General features: G+C 45.2%; 1 protein-coding gene across 3 annotated transcripts in view; it reads right to left on the bottom strand.

Moving 5' to 3' along the window:
* TMPRSS9 (transmembrane serine protease 9) overlaps positions 1-14,434 on the bottom strand; it is a 316,106-nt gene that overhangs the window by 63,594 nt on the left and 238,078 nt on the right. For all 3 annotated transcript variants that reach the window (XM_063920081.1, XM_063920080.1, XM_063920082.1), the window contains one exon: positions 6,214-6,327. In XM_063920081.1, coding sequence (XP_063776151.1) covers positions 6,214-6,327 — 114 coding nt within the window. The remainder of the gene's footprint in view (positions 1-6,213; positions 6,328-14,434) is intronic.

Below are 14,434 nucleotides of genomic sequence, written 5' to 3'. Positions count from 1 at the left end.
CTTTTTCCCTCTACCTCTGCCACTGGGCAGAAAGGACGCGCCTTTAACCCGCTTGCCCTTATGGGGCCGAAAGGACTGTACCTGATAATACGGTGCTTTCTTTGGCTGTGAGGGAACATGGGGTAAAAATGCTGACTTCCCAGCTGTTGCTGTGGAAACGAGGTCCGAGAGACCATCCCCGAACAACTCCTCACCTTTATAAGGCAAAACTTCCATGTGCCTTTTAGAATCTGCATCACCTGTCCACTGCCGAGTCCATAACCCTCTCCTGGCAGAAATGGACATTGCACTTATTTTAGATGCCAGCCGGCAAATATCCCTCTGTGCATCTCTCATGTATAAGACTGCGTCTTTAATATGCTCTACGGTTAGCAATATAGTGTCCCTGTCTAGGGTATCAATATTTTCCGACAGGAAATCTGACCACGCAGCTGCAGCACTGCACATCCATGCTGAAGCAATAGCTGGTCTCAGTATAATACCTGTGTGTGTATATACAGACTTCAGGATAGCCTCCTGCTTTCTATCAGCAGGCTCCTTTAGGGCGGCCGTATCCGGAGACGGTAGTGCCACCTTCTTTGACAAGCGTGTGAGCGCTTTATCCACCCTAGGGGATGTTTCCCAACGTGACCTATCCTCTGGCGGGAAAGGGTACGTCATTAGTAACCTTTTAGAAATTACCAGTTTTTTATCGGGGGAAGCCCACGCTTCTTCACACACTTCATTTAATTCCTCAGATGGAGGAAAAACTACTGGTAGTTTTTTCTCTCCAAACATAATACCCTTTTTTGTGGTACCTGGGGTAACATCAGAAATGTGCAACACATTTTTCATAGCCTCAATCATGTAACGTGTGGCCCTATTGGAAGTTACATTTGTCTCATCGTCGTCGACACTGGAGTCAGTATCCGTGTCGACATCTGTGTCTGCCATCCGAGGTAGCGGGCGTTTTAGAGCCCCTGATGGCTTTTGAGACGCCTGGGCAGGCACAGGCTGAGAAGCCGGCTGTCCCATATTTGGTATGTCGTCAAACCTTTTATGTAAGGAGTCGACACTGTCCCGTAATTCCTTTCATATAACCATCCACTCAGGTGTCGGCCCCGCAGGGGGTGACATCACATTTATCGGCATCTGCTCCGCCTCCACATAAGCCTCCTCATCCATCATGTCAACACAGCCGTACTGACACACCGCACACACACAGGGAATGCTCTGACAGAGGACAGGACCCCACAAAGCCCTTTGGGGAGACAGAGAGAGAGTATGCCAGCACACACCACAGCGCTATATAAAACAGGGATACACACTATAACTGAGTGATTTTCCCTTATAGCTGCTTAAATATATATTGCTGCGCCTAAATTTAGTGCCCCCCTCTCTTTTTTACCCTTTGTAGCTTGAAACTGCAGGGGAGAGCCTGGGAGCGATCCTTCCAGCGGAGCTGTGAGGGAAAAATGGCGCCAGTGTGCTGAGGGAGATAGCCCCGCCCCTTTTTCGGCGGACTTTCTCCCGCTTTTTTATGGATTCTGGCAGGGGTATTTTTCACATATATAGCCTCTGGGACAATATATTGTGATTATTTGCCAGCCAAGGTATTAATATTGCTGCTCAGGGCGCCCGCCCCCCCCCCCCCCCCCCCCCCCCAGCGCCCTGCACCCATCAGTGACCGGAGTGTGAGGTGTGCATGAGGAGCAATGGCGCACAGCTGCAGTGCTGTGCGCTACCTTGTTGAAGACCGAAGTCTTCTGCCGCCGATTTTCAGGACCATCTTCATGCTTCTGGCTCTGTAAGGGGGACGGCGGCGCGGCTCCGGGACCGGACGATCGAGGTCGGGTCCTGTGTTCGATCCCTCTGTAGCTAATGGTGTCCAGTAGCCTAAGAAGCCCAAACTAGCTGCAAGCAGGTAGGTTCGCTTCTTCTCCCCTTAGTCCCTCGTAGCAGTGAGTCTGTTGCCAGCAGATCTCACTGAAAATAAAAAAACTAAAATATACTTTCTTTTCTAGGAGCTCAGGAGAGCCCCTAGTGTGCATCCAGCTCAGCCGGGCACAAGATTCTAACTGAAGTCTGGAGGAGGGTCATAGAGGGAGGAGCCAGTGCACACCAGTTAGACCAAAAGCTTTCTTTTAGTTGTGCCCAGTCTCCTGCGGAGCCGCTATTCCCCATGGTCCTTACGGAGTCCCAGCATCCACTTTGGACGTCAGAGAAATAAACACATTCACTGAGGTGTTTGAATAAGCAATTCATAAATCACAATAAACCATTAACATCACTGTTCAGGAGCATACAGATGACACAGTACTGTAACTCATTTCAGCAACAACATGTATGCAGATTAAGCATCAGTCCATAGTTTATGGAGGTAATGCATGTACACAGATGTGTTTTTTGCCAAAAACTATAGCACCTATCAAGTTCAGGTGGTGCTGCACGGTGTCAGTGGGCACAGGTGGAGCTGCATAGTACCAGTGTACACACGGTGGGGTCAGAGAGGGGCTGCACAGTGTCAGAGTATACAAAGTGGGGGCACAGGTGGTACTGCACAGTGTCAGTGTATATGGGGGTAGAGCTTTAAGAGGGGTACACACGTAGAGATGGGTGCTGAGCGATCTATGACAGACCGCTCAGCACATTTCTCCCCACTCAGCACGCAGGGGATGTGTGTTGAGCGGAGTGGAGGACAGACAGGTTCAGCGCTCACTTCACACAGCGGTGAAGTGAGCGACCTGACTAGATTTGGCATGCATGCCAAATCTAGAGCCGGCGATAGCGATATGCGGGACCACGCATCGCTGTCACCGTCACCCTACACACGGAGCAATGTGTGCTTAATTTCTGAGCAATCTAGTCATATGGCTTAGAAATTAAGTAAAAATCGCTCCGTTTTTACCCCCCTTTACAGTGGCATTGTCTACAATGTGGGGACAGAGGTTGAGCTATACAGTACAATACCAATGTACTAGTTTTTATCTGCTTTAGTTTGCAAACAGCTGCTGACTCCCAATACAATCTCTCCAGTGGTTATCTCCCAATACAATCGCTCCAGTAAAGCTTGCCCAGAAGTCCAGTCTTTATGCAGGGAGTTCACATGGCACTATTGTAGACAGCTCCTAACTGTACTGGCCTCTGCCGCCCCCTCCCTGTACATACTCCAGCAGAAGGAAGAGCAGCCCAACTCCTCCAATAAGCCCCGACCCCTTTATCCACTCTCCAGCCCCTAGGGTCCTGGGAAAGGACACCTGGCTCCCCTTGGGTCAGCGGTGGCCATTTTCTTATAGCCTGCTATGGGGGCAGCCATTTTCTGCTAGCCTCTGCTGTTGAGCAGCCAGGCAGGGGGGTTAGAATTTAGGGGCAGATGTATTAACCTGGAGACGGCATAAGGAAGTGATAAACCAGTGATATGTGCAAGGTGATAAAGGCACCAGCCAATCAGATTCTAACTGTTAATTTACATATTGAAGCTGATTGGCTGGCGCCTTTATCACCTTGCACATATCACTGGTTTATCACTTCCTTATGCCTTCTCCAGGTTAATACATCTGCCCCTTAGATCTTAGAGCAGTCTGACCTCTGTTTGCCTCTCGCAGCCACAGGGGGCAGATGGCACCCTGGCCCCCTTGCCAGCCAGCCTCTGACTGGAGGATAGGAGATGGCATGGCTAGAACTGTCAGAGAAAGAAGGGGGTGGGGGGGGGGGGAGTTGCGTAAAGGGGGAACTAGCATGAAGGAAGGACAGCCAAGGGTCCCAGACCTTGTCAGAGGTCCTTGAGTAGTTCTTAAGGATGCTGGTCATAATTTCCATACGTTGAACATGGCAGACCCTACTAATAATTGTATAAAGAGGGGTGGGGGGGTACTACAGTTTCCAATCAGCTGCAGTTTGACAAGTAGGTGCCAAGAGAATGGGGGGCAGATTTATTAAGCCTGGTGAAGTGATAAAGTGGAAGGTGATAACGCACCAACCAGTCAGCGCCTAACTGTAATTTTTCAAATCCAGCCTGTGACATGGAAGTTAGGAGCTGATTGGCTGGTGCATTGTCACCTTTCACTTTATCACTTCACCAGGCTTAATAAAGCTGCACCTGTGTCTTCTAAGTTTATTTTGGTGATGTGTGGCTGCGGGCATGACATACCCTCCAACTGTACCTTTTTGGCAGGTACAGTACCTTTTTTTTATGGTCTGTACAGATTTTTGACTCTCCAAACTTTCATTGTATAGGAAAAGGGTGGCCATGCCTCCTTTTTGAATTTGTACCGATTTTTATGTGTAAAATGTTGGAGGGTATGGCATGGCCATAGGTAAGAGATAAAATTTAGGTTCTAATGGGAAAGCAATTTGGAGAATCGAGAAAATCAGATTCTTAATATCCATGCAGAAACCAGTAATTTTCATATAGCTCCACCAAACGTGAAGAAATGTTCCTTATAATGTGCAGCCATGCCAGCATCTAGAGTCTTCAGGGAACCTCTTTTGAAGACTAGAGGGGACATAGGGGGTCATTCCGAGTTGATCATAGCTGTGCTAAATTTAGCACAGCTATGATCATCTTCCCTGACATGCGGGGTGACGCCCAGCACAGGGCTGGTCCGCCCCGCATGTCAGTCAGTCCGCCCCCCCCCCCCCCCCCCCCGCACAAATACAAAAGTATCACACTGCAGCAATGCTTTTGTATTTGTGGAGGTACTCCTGGCCAGCGCAGCTCCTGCGGATGGCCGGGAGTTGATCGTCGCTGCCACTGGCCGCAGCGGCTGCGTGAGACGTCACGCAGCCGCCGCGGCCTGCCCCCCCAACGGTCCGACCACGCATGCGTTGGCCGGACCACGCCCCCTAAACGGCGGCGTTAAGCCCCCTCCCGCCCTGCGACTGTCTCTGCCTGTCAATCAGGCAGAGGTGATCGCTACTGAACGAAGGCCTTCGGCTGTCCGGCATGCGCCGGCGAACTGCGGTGCTGGCGCATGCGCAATTCCGACCCGATCGCTGCGCTGCAATAAACTGCAGCGAGCGATCTGGTCGGCATGACCCCCATAGTACCATCTATATAGGATTTTGTAAACATTTTCTTTGATTCTCACACACATTGAGCTAGAAGCAACAGCCTCACGAATCCGGCCCAGTCATCTGGATCTAGTGACACTTCCAAGACGCGCTCCCAGGACAATTCGTGTGGGTCCCATGAAGGTGTAGTTTGGAGTATATTATAGATATCAGACCGGCAGTGGAAGTCTGACGTAAATATAGCATTTCAATAGTAGTCAGGGGGCGGAGGGAAAGATGGTTCCTAACTTTATATATATATATATATATATATATATATATATGTGTATATAAAAAAAAAATTACACTTTTTGAGCGCTTTTTTTTGCAAAAAAACTCATTACTTGAGTGATTATATATAATATATATTATATACAAATAAACAAGATGCACAAACATGTTTTTATATACTTTTAAAGCAATTAAAAGTGCAGAAGTAAGCACTGTTTGCTGATATTCAAGACTGACTTGTTTATGTATTTCATGTGTGTATAGATAATCACTATGTGGGCACATATTATATTGAACTCACTGATTATGGGAGTTATTGAGCATGGATTGCAAATTCTGATAAAAAGCAGAATTTGCAATCCGTTCTCTCGCATGCTGCTGCTGCCAATCACAGGGCAAGGCTGCCCAGTATGCTAAATGGCGGCCACCAACTGCGACCGCAATTTACATTGTGGTCACAGCAATTGTGGACGACCCCCTGCAGCCACAGCTAGGCTGCATATGCAGGTGGTCAGTCGCCATTTTTCCTGTCGGAGCAGCAGCTTGTGATGTCACGCAGTCACCCCAAAAATGCTGCCGACCCACCCCCCTTTTTCCCGCAATACTCTGTTGCCACCCCGCAAACGCCTCTGCCGGTCAATCAGGCAGAGGCGCTCGCATCCGCTGCGACCCGAACGCATTCAGCGGCCACACACGCGCAGAATGGTACCTGCATGTGTGCACTGCCGCCGAGGACAAGCGGTTGCATCGCTTTGTGATGCGACCTGAATAACCCAGTGAATGTGCATATTTGTTGTACAAATACTATCTAGTACTAACAACATTTTCATTTATATCCGTTGCAAATGGAGCTTCTGAATGGCCCGCAAACCATGTAGTTGTAGTCTGGAAATCACAGTAGTTAGAGGACTAATACAGTATAACGAAGGTCACGACAACACTTCTACTCACCACAGTTCTGTTCATCAGAACCATTGTTGCAGTCCGCGATACCGTCACACTCTGGGTTTGTTTTGCTGATGCAGAGTCTGTTGGAGCATTTGTATGTGGAAGATGTACATGGCACTAAGAGACAATAGAGAAAATGCCAATATAATATTTATCAATTAATAGCACGTTTGGCAGATGATGAAGCTGCTGAGTCGTTTCTTCATATTTGTTGCATCTAACTGACGTTTTTGGGTTTAGGCAGCACTTATGAATAAATAATTTGATCCCTGAAAAGTTTTGGCTTTCTTTTCTCTACCAATATTTAATGGGATCAGTACGAGATCCCGGCGGTCAGGAGACAGACCCAGGGAAGCCGACAGCCAGGATCCCGGCGCCGAGCGCACGTGACCCCTCGCGGGCTCGCTGTGCTCGCAGCGCTTTAGGCCCGGTTGTGACCTTTGGTTGCCACAGGTTTCTATTGCCCTCCAGGACTCTGACCGCCGGTATTTCAGCTGGTGTCAGGATTCCGGCGTCGGTATCCTGACCGCCGGGATCCTGACACACGGTCAATTGACTGCCTCCCTATTTAATGTTTGTACATATACCTTCATATAGCCTAACACTGTTGCTACTGTCTCAATCTTCAGCAGAGTGAAAGCTAATGGTAACATTTGTATTTCCACTTTGTGTATTGTCTAATGTAAATACTAACACACTTATAATAAAATTCATATAGTACCACTTTACCTTGCTTCAGCAAGTTCCAGATGACAGGTTGACAGTGTCTAAGTCAACAGTCAATAGGTTGACACCATATGGTCGACATGCATTAAGTCAACAGGTACAAAAGGACAACATGTACAAAAAGTTGAAATGACAGTGGTCGACACACAAATGGTCGACAAAAGTTTTTTGGTTTTAAAATATGTTTTCCCAACTTTTGCTTGGAAAACAATTGGGAATCGTAACTTGCCCGAAGCGAAGTGAGCCCACGTTTGTGGTCACATGGAACATGCAAAATGACACCCAAAAAACTTGTGTTGACCATTTGTGTGTGGACCTTTGTCAGGTCCGCATCTTGACCCTGTCGACCCTTTGATCAAGTCGATAAAATGTATGTCGACCATATGGGGTCGACCTAATGATTTTCTATACCACACACACTTCAACAGAGGTGCTGATCATTGTCATCACCTAAACTCTGCTAGCAAGAAGCAGCTGATTTTGGTCTTTGGGATTTATTTAACAAAGTGCCATTTCTAAATTATAGATTTTCAAAGATTTTTGTGGTGGGATTGATATTTATTTTAAGGTAAAACTCAACATATGCCTTTTAAAAACAATTGCTGCTGTAAACCCAGAACACAAATGACCGAAGAGTGCAGATTTTGAAATCTCAAACCATATAATAACCACCTCTTTCAGTTCTTTTGGGGGTGATTCCGAGTTGTTCGCTCGTTATTTTTGTTCGCTAGGGAGCGATTAGTCGCAAACTGCGCATGTGCATTGTACGCAGCGCGCCTGCGCCAAGTAAATTAGCACAAAAGTTTGGTATTTTACTCACGGCGTAACAAAGTTTTTTCATCGCTCTGCTGATCGTAGTGTGATTGACAGGAAGTGGGTGTTTCTGGGCGGAAACTGGCCGTTTTATGGGAGTGTGCGGAAAAACGCAGGCGTGCTAGTTGAAAACGCAGGAGTGTCTGCAGAAACGGGGGAGTGGCTGGGCGAACGCTGGGTATGTTTGTGACATCAAACCAGGAACGAAAAGGACTGAGCTCATCGCACTGGCAGAGTAAGTCTGGAGCTACTCAGAAACTGCGGGGTAATCGTTACGAGAAAATTAGCGAACCCTTCGTTCGCACTTCTGCTATGCTAAGATACACTCCCAGTAGGCGTAGGCTTAGCGTGTGCAATGCTGCTAAAAGCAGCTAACGAGCGAACAACTCGGAATCACCCCCTTTGTGTTAATCATAAGCACAACACCAGCCATCAGGTTTGAACTCACAGGAACGTGGAATGATATATTTGGCCAGATAACAGGCAAAGGGTCGTCACATGACATCACATGACAGTCGTCATGTCAGCATTTTGAATGTTGACATAATGTCAACATGGCCTGAATATTGTTATTCAGAATGTCAACATGTTCAGAATGTAGACATACAACATGTCAACACAATGTTGGCACTGACATAATGTCAACCTAATTATAATGTCGACAGCCAGAATGCTGACACATGATTTTATGGTTACTGTTAGATTAGGGTTACGCTTTTATTTAAAATCCCCTTGTTGACATCATAACTGTTGATATTCACAATGTTGACATTGTGTCATTGTCGTCATGTTGACATTTTGAATATCAACGTTTAGACCATGTCGACATTATGCTGTTGACATTCCAAATGCCGGCATATTATACTGCTTCTGGAGAACGAAATGGCTTAAGTTCAGAACATGTGATCCCCTGGGTTACTACTACGACAAGATACGTGGACATCTATTGGGAATAGTAGCCTGTGGCGAGCGAGCCACCGTGCGTGAAGCGTGGTGAGCATACACATTTTAATGCTGTGAACAAATTTAATGATGTTCTGAAGCAGTTTAGTAATGCTAACCCAGGGGGGCACATATTCTGAACTTGAACCAAAAGATATTACTACCCATAATTAAGAGAAATATGAGCATCTTAAATTTAGCTAAGGAAATTTTTAGAACCTAGCTTATTACATAGCTAAGGAAATCATCAAACTAGGAAAATGTTATTCTGCGTGACCATAGGGTTCCACAAGGGGCTGAGTATAGAAAGATCTATGTACACAGTTACTGAGATTAGTAAAGTCATCAGTGGGCAAACTCAATACAAATCCTGCTGGCGGACATATATGCATATTTGTGCACAATGGGCCTAATTCTGAGTTGATCGCAGCATCAAATTTGTTAACAGTTGGGCAAAACCATGTGCACTGCAGGGGGGACAGATATAACGGGTGGTCTTCAGTATGCCGACTGACGGGATCCCGGCACACAGTATACCGGCGCCGGGATCCCGACAGCCGGCATACCGACACTTATTCTCCCTCGTGGGGGTCCACGACCCCCCTGGAGGGAGAATAAAATAGCGTGGCGCGCGCCACCGTGCCCATAGCGTGGAAAGCGCAGCGAGCCCGCAAGGGGCTCATTTGCGCTCGCCACACTGTCAGTAAGCCGGCGGTCGGGCTCCCGGCGCCGGTATGCTGGTCGCCGGGAGCCCGACCGCCGGCATACCGTAGTTAACCCGATATAACATGTGCATGAAAGTTAGATTTGGGTGTGGCGTGTTCAAACTGAAATCTAAATTGCAGTGTAAAAATAAAGCAGCCAGTATTTACCCTGCACAGAAACAAAATAACCCACTCAAATCTAACTCTCTCACAAATGTCATATCTGCCCCCCCCTGCAGTGCACATGGGGGGTAATTCCAAGTTGATCGCAGCAGGAATTTTGAGTTGGGCAAAACCATGTGCACTGCAGGTGAGGCAGATTTAACATGTGCAGAGAGAGTTGGATTTGGGTGTGGTGTGTTCAATCTGCAATCTAATTTGCAGTGTAAAAAGAAAGCAACCAGTATTTACCCTGCACAGAAACAAAATAACCCACCCAAATCTAACTCTCTCTGCAAATGTTATATCTGCCCCACCCCCCAGCAGTGCACATGGTTTTGTCCAACTGCTAAAAAATTTCCTGCTGCGATCAACTTGGAATTACCCCCATGGTTTTGCCCAATTGCTAACAAACTTGCTGCTGCGATCAAATCAGAATTACCCCCAGTATCTGCATATTGGCCCTCATTCCGAGTTGTTCGCTCGCTAGCTGCTTTTAGCAGCATTGCACACGCTAAGCCGCCGCCCTCTGGGAGTGTATCTTAGCTCAGCAGAATTGCGAATAGAAAATTCTTAGCAGTTTCTGAGTAGCTCCAGACTTACTCAGCCATTGCGATCAGTTCAGTCAGTTTCGTTCCTGGTTTGACGTCACAAACACACCCAGCTTTCGCCCAGACACTCCCCCGTTTCTTCAGACACTCCCGCGTTTTTTCCAGAAACGCAAGTGTTTTTTCGCACACGCCCAGAAAACGGACAGTTTCCGCCCAGAAACACCCACTTCCTGTCAATCACAGTACGATCACCAGAACGATGAAAAATCCTTGTTATGCCGTGAGTAAAATACCTAACTTTTGAGTAAAATAACTAAGCGCATGCGCTCTGCAAACCTTGCGCATGCGCAATAAGCGACTAATCGCAATATAGCGAAAATCGTCAACGAGCGAACAACTCGGAATGACCACCATGGATCGCAGCTGAGAATGTGTTAGCGTACAACTATGAATCAGGCCCATATAAACTTCCTTTCAGCTCCTATTAGTTCTAATATTTTTTCCATATAGACTAATATTAAAAATACCTATAACTATATTAAAAATAAAAGCAAAAAAATTAATTAAGTCTTTCAAAGCTGCATGTTAAAAGCACTATTCATACATATGGCATTTATAAGTGGTGCTTCAATACTGAATACGCCATTTCTACATTCTTACATTTTGCTAACTAGAAGCTGCCATAATTATGTCTTTCACAGTCAGTAAAACTGTGTTGTGTGAAAAATGGTTCCATTGTATTATAACTTAAAGTGAATTCTAACTAATGTTTATGTCTGATGAGGATTCATTGCGGCATAACATGAAGTGCAATTTTTAACAAAATTGTGAATTTTCAATACTGCACTGTTTCATTAACATTCAATTAGAATATCCTTCGATGGGGGGGCGTGACTGGTGGTCATTACAGGCAGAAGCACACCATTGGAACAAGGCCAGAAAATTGGTAAAACCCACTATACCTATGGCTTCCGGAGCAGAAACCCACAACTGTTAGATGCCCGTGCTGGAGAGAATACCCCACCCCCGTGGCACCCTTGAGCACTTGTCAGCAGACCATGACCATTAAGCACACTTTGGCGAAGGCCTTGAAGCTGGAGGCCCATCACGTGATCAGTATAGTTGGACTACTGTTCCCTGGCACCAGCAGTGACCACTCCCCATCTGCCAGATCCCGGGAACTGCCTGGACCAATGTTACATCTCTTTTGGCCCAGTAAGCCTGCGTAGTGCCTCTCTAAGCAGCTATGCTCCACAGCATACTTACACCATCGGAGGGCCTCCCTATTTCCTTCTGGCTTCCCTACCTATTGCCAACAAGGCTCCTTATAAACAGATGCTTCGTTATTAGTAAATGCACCATCCAACCCATGAGGCTTTGACTTTTTTTGCTACAATACAATATTGCCTTATTACTCCAAACTTGGCCGTTTCCTTTAAAGGAAATGTTCTTCCTACTTTTGTAACTTTTTCCCTGAACAGTGGTTATAGCCCATTCATTGCTTTAGCACTTGACCACCCTTATTACAGGTTTTCACATGGACTTCCCTCAAATCACTCTTGAGGTGGTAGAAGCTATATAGGAAACTTGAACTACTACAGAAACACGCAAATTCATAGATGTAGTAGCTGAACTCCACATACAGCTAGCTTCTATATTCCACCAAGTATCAAACAATGAAAGCAGAATTGGATCTAACTTCCATGAAGTCTCTGAGCTGAAACAACAATTCCGCTCACTGGCTAATACCCAATTACATCTATTGTCTATAGATGACAACCTCGATAACGGATTGAGATATAATAGATTGAGATATAATAACCTGCAACTGCTAGGCCAGGCCTGAAGTAGGCCATTACATACTGTAATTATGGACTTCACTAGGGTGACCAGACTATACCTTTAACTTGGGACATTTATGAATTACACAAGTTCTGTGGCTGGCTGACTACATGCCTGCATTTCATCTGGTTTTAAGCAGCCACAGAACGTGTGTAATTCATGAATGTCCCAGGTTAAAGGGATAGTCTGGTCACCCTAACTTCACTATAGATGGAAACAGATATACTTTATGTAATGTCTATGTATCTAGCACACACTAAAAAGCTTTATTTGCCAATATTGTTAATAAATTGTATCCTTTCATGAATACCCAGATTTTCATAGGCGGAGATTTTAATATAGTAGTTTCCCCAATTCTGGACTGAAAAGGTGTGTCTTCTTGCTCCTCAAGACAGCCCAAATTTGGGTTAAGTTACATTGCAAATTAGTTGGGTCTACTGGATATCTGGAGTTTACACTATCCAGTAGATATAAAATACACTTTCTATTCTACAAAACATGATGGATTTACCAAAGCCTGGTAGAGGTGTTCCGTCCTCCTACACACCTACAGTATCTCTCTGCTCATTGTCATACATAAATTATTTACAGAAATCTTGGCAGAACGGATGAAAACTATTCTCTCATACACTCGAACCAAATGGGCTTTATATAAGGGGAAGCTCTGTCGTTAGTATTAGAAAATGACTTGCAGTCCCCAGGTTCCTTCTGTCCCTAGGTGCCAAAAAGGCATTTTATTTGGTCATCTGGGACCACCTGTTCGAGTTGCTTAGTCGATTTTGTTTCCCAGAACCCTTTATACACCTTTGGTTGCCTTATATACTACCCCTACCATGCAAATTCTGACCAGTATATTGCTACTTCTCCCATTTCTGTACACAACTAGACACACATCAGGGCTGTCCCCTTTCTGCACTCCTGTTTTGCGGATACGCTGAAACCTTTGGCGATAGCACTGGGCCAAGGACCCAGCTTTTACAGTAATTAAAATTAGGGTACATGAAAGCAAACTTGCACTATTCGCTGATGATATGCTACTATTTATCTCTGACCCCTTAACATCCATATCTGCTATTTTCAAGTTAATATACATGTTTAGCTCTGATGCCGGCTATTGCATAAATGTCATCAAATCTGAACTTCTTCTCCTAATAGCTCCAAATTTCCTGACTTGCCATCCTCACATACCCTCCGTGTTTACAGTCATGCCGCATAGAATAAATATTTGGGCATCCCATTGCACTTCTCAACACTATAGATAAATGTGATCACAGCTTGCGAACAGGAAATATTGTCTACCCTAAACTTGTGTACAGTGCCTCCTACAAATGCCCCCCATTATGATCACGAATATTGGTGTCCTTCGCTATACACAGATGCGCCCCCCTCCCAAAAAAAACAAAACCCAGGAAGATTTGAGTATACTACATGTTTTACCATTCGCTAGATCTGCATTTTTTAGCTATATCTCCACTTGGCTTTTACATACCAGTCGTTTTATGAAAAAGAGCCCTATTTAACCCATATACCTCAGCAACACTGCTTCATACCCCTACAATGCAAATCTCTGTCAGACCAGTGCTCTCTTCTGGGACATATACAAGGTTTGGCTGAGTATTGACAAACATTTAGGAAGAAACATATTTTCCTCTCCCCTATATTGCCTTATGGGACAACCCAACCTTCCTTCCCTACAGACCCACAAAACCTGATTTCACAAAGGGATTATGTCTATAAAAGATGTATTTGATACAGATGTTTACATTCTCTCCATTCAACAACTACAGGACACATTCCATTTACCTCACTCTTACTTATTTTTATTCCTACAAACACTCCATTCTATTCAGTCACTGGATAGCTCACTTTCTGCTGCTCAGGCGCCAGATGTTTTACAGATATTTTCACCTTTAACCAATCTCCCAAGTTTAAAATTTGCTATCTATACCTAAAACTTATTGGGACTAATGTTTCTTTGTGGCATACTATATCTAGAGCATGGTATCTCCAGATGCCGGAATTACCGGAATTTGAGTCTACCTTATCTCACACGACGACCATTTTACCTGCTCTTAAATCAGCTCTCTTACAGGAGACTCATTTAGGAGTGTTAAGTAGAACTTATATTTCCCCTTCTCACAGGATACATTTTGTAGACTCAGAGTCAAATACTTCATTATCTCATAATTATGGCAATGAAGAAAAATAAGTAGGTTTTGGGATAAGCTTCTTGGCCACTTAATCACTGCTTTGGTACTTAAACTCATGAAAAGGGCTGAAGCTTTACTTTTTGCTGATATCTCCTCATGAAATGTAGATTCCACATTGGATCATTATATACCTCTCCTAGCTGTCCTTGTTACGGAGGCTAAGCAGATTACATTAAAACATTAGATTTGATCCCCTCCAATCTTAGGAGAATGGAAAACTGCTTTACCTTTATCACGAAAAGTGAATGGCTTCTTTTAATATAGTAAAACGGGTCTT

Source organism: Pseudophryne corroboree, chromosome 1 (assembly GCF_028390025.1).
Source record: "Pseudophryne corroboree isolate aPseCor3 chromosome 1, aPseCor3.hap2, whole genome shotgun sequence".
Taxonomy (NCBI): domain Eukaryota; kingdom Metazoa; phylum Chordata; class Amphibia; order Anura; family Myobatrachidae; genus Pseudophryne; species Pseudophryne corroboree.
This window is presented reverse-complemented; position numbering and strand designations above follow the sequence as displayed.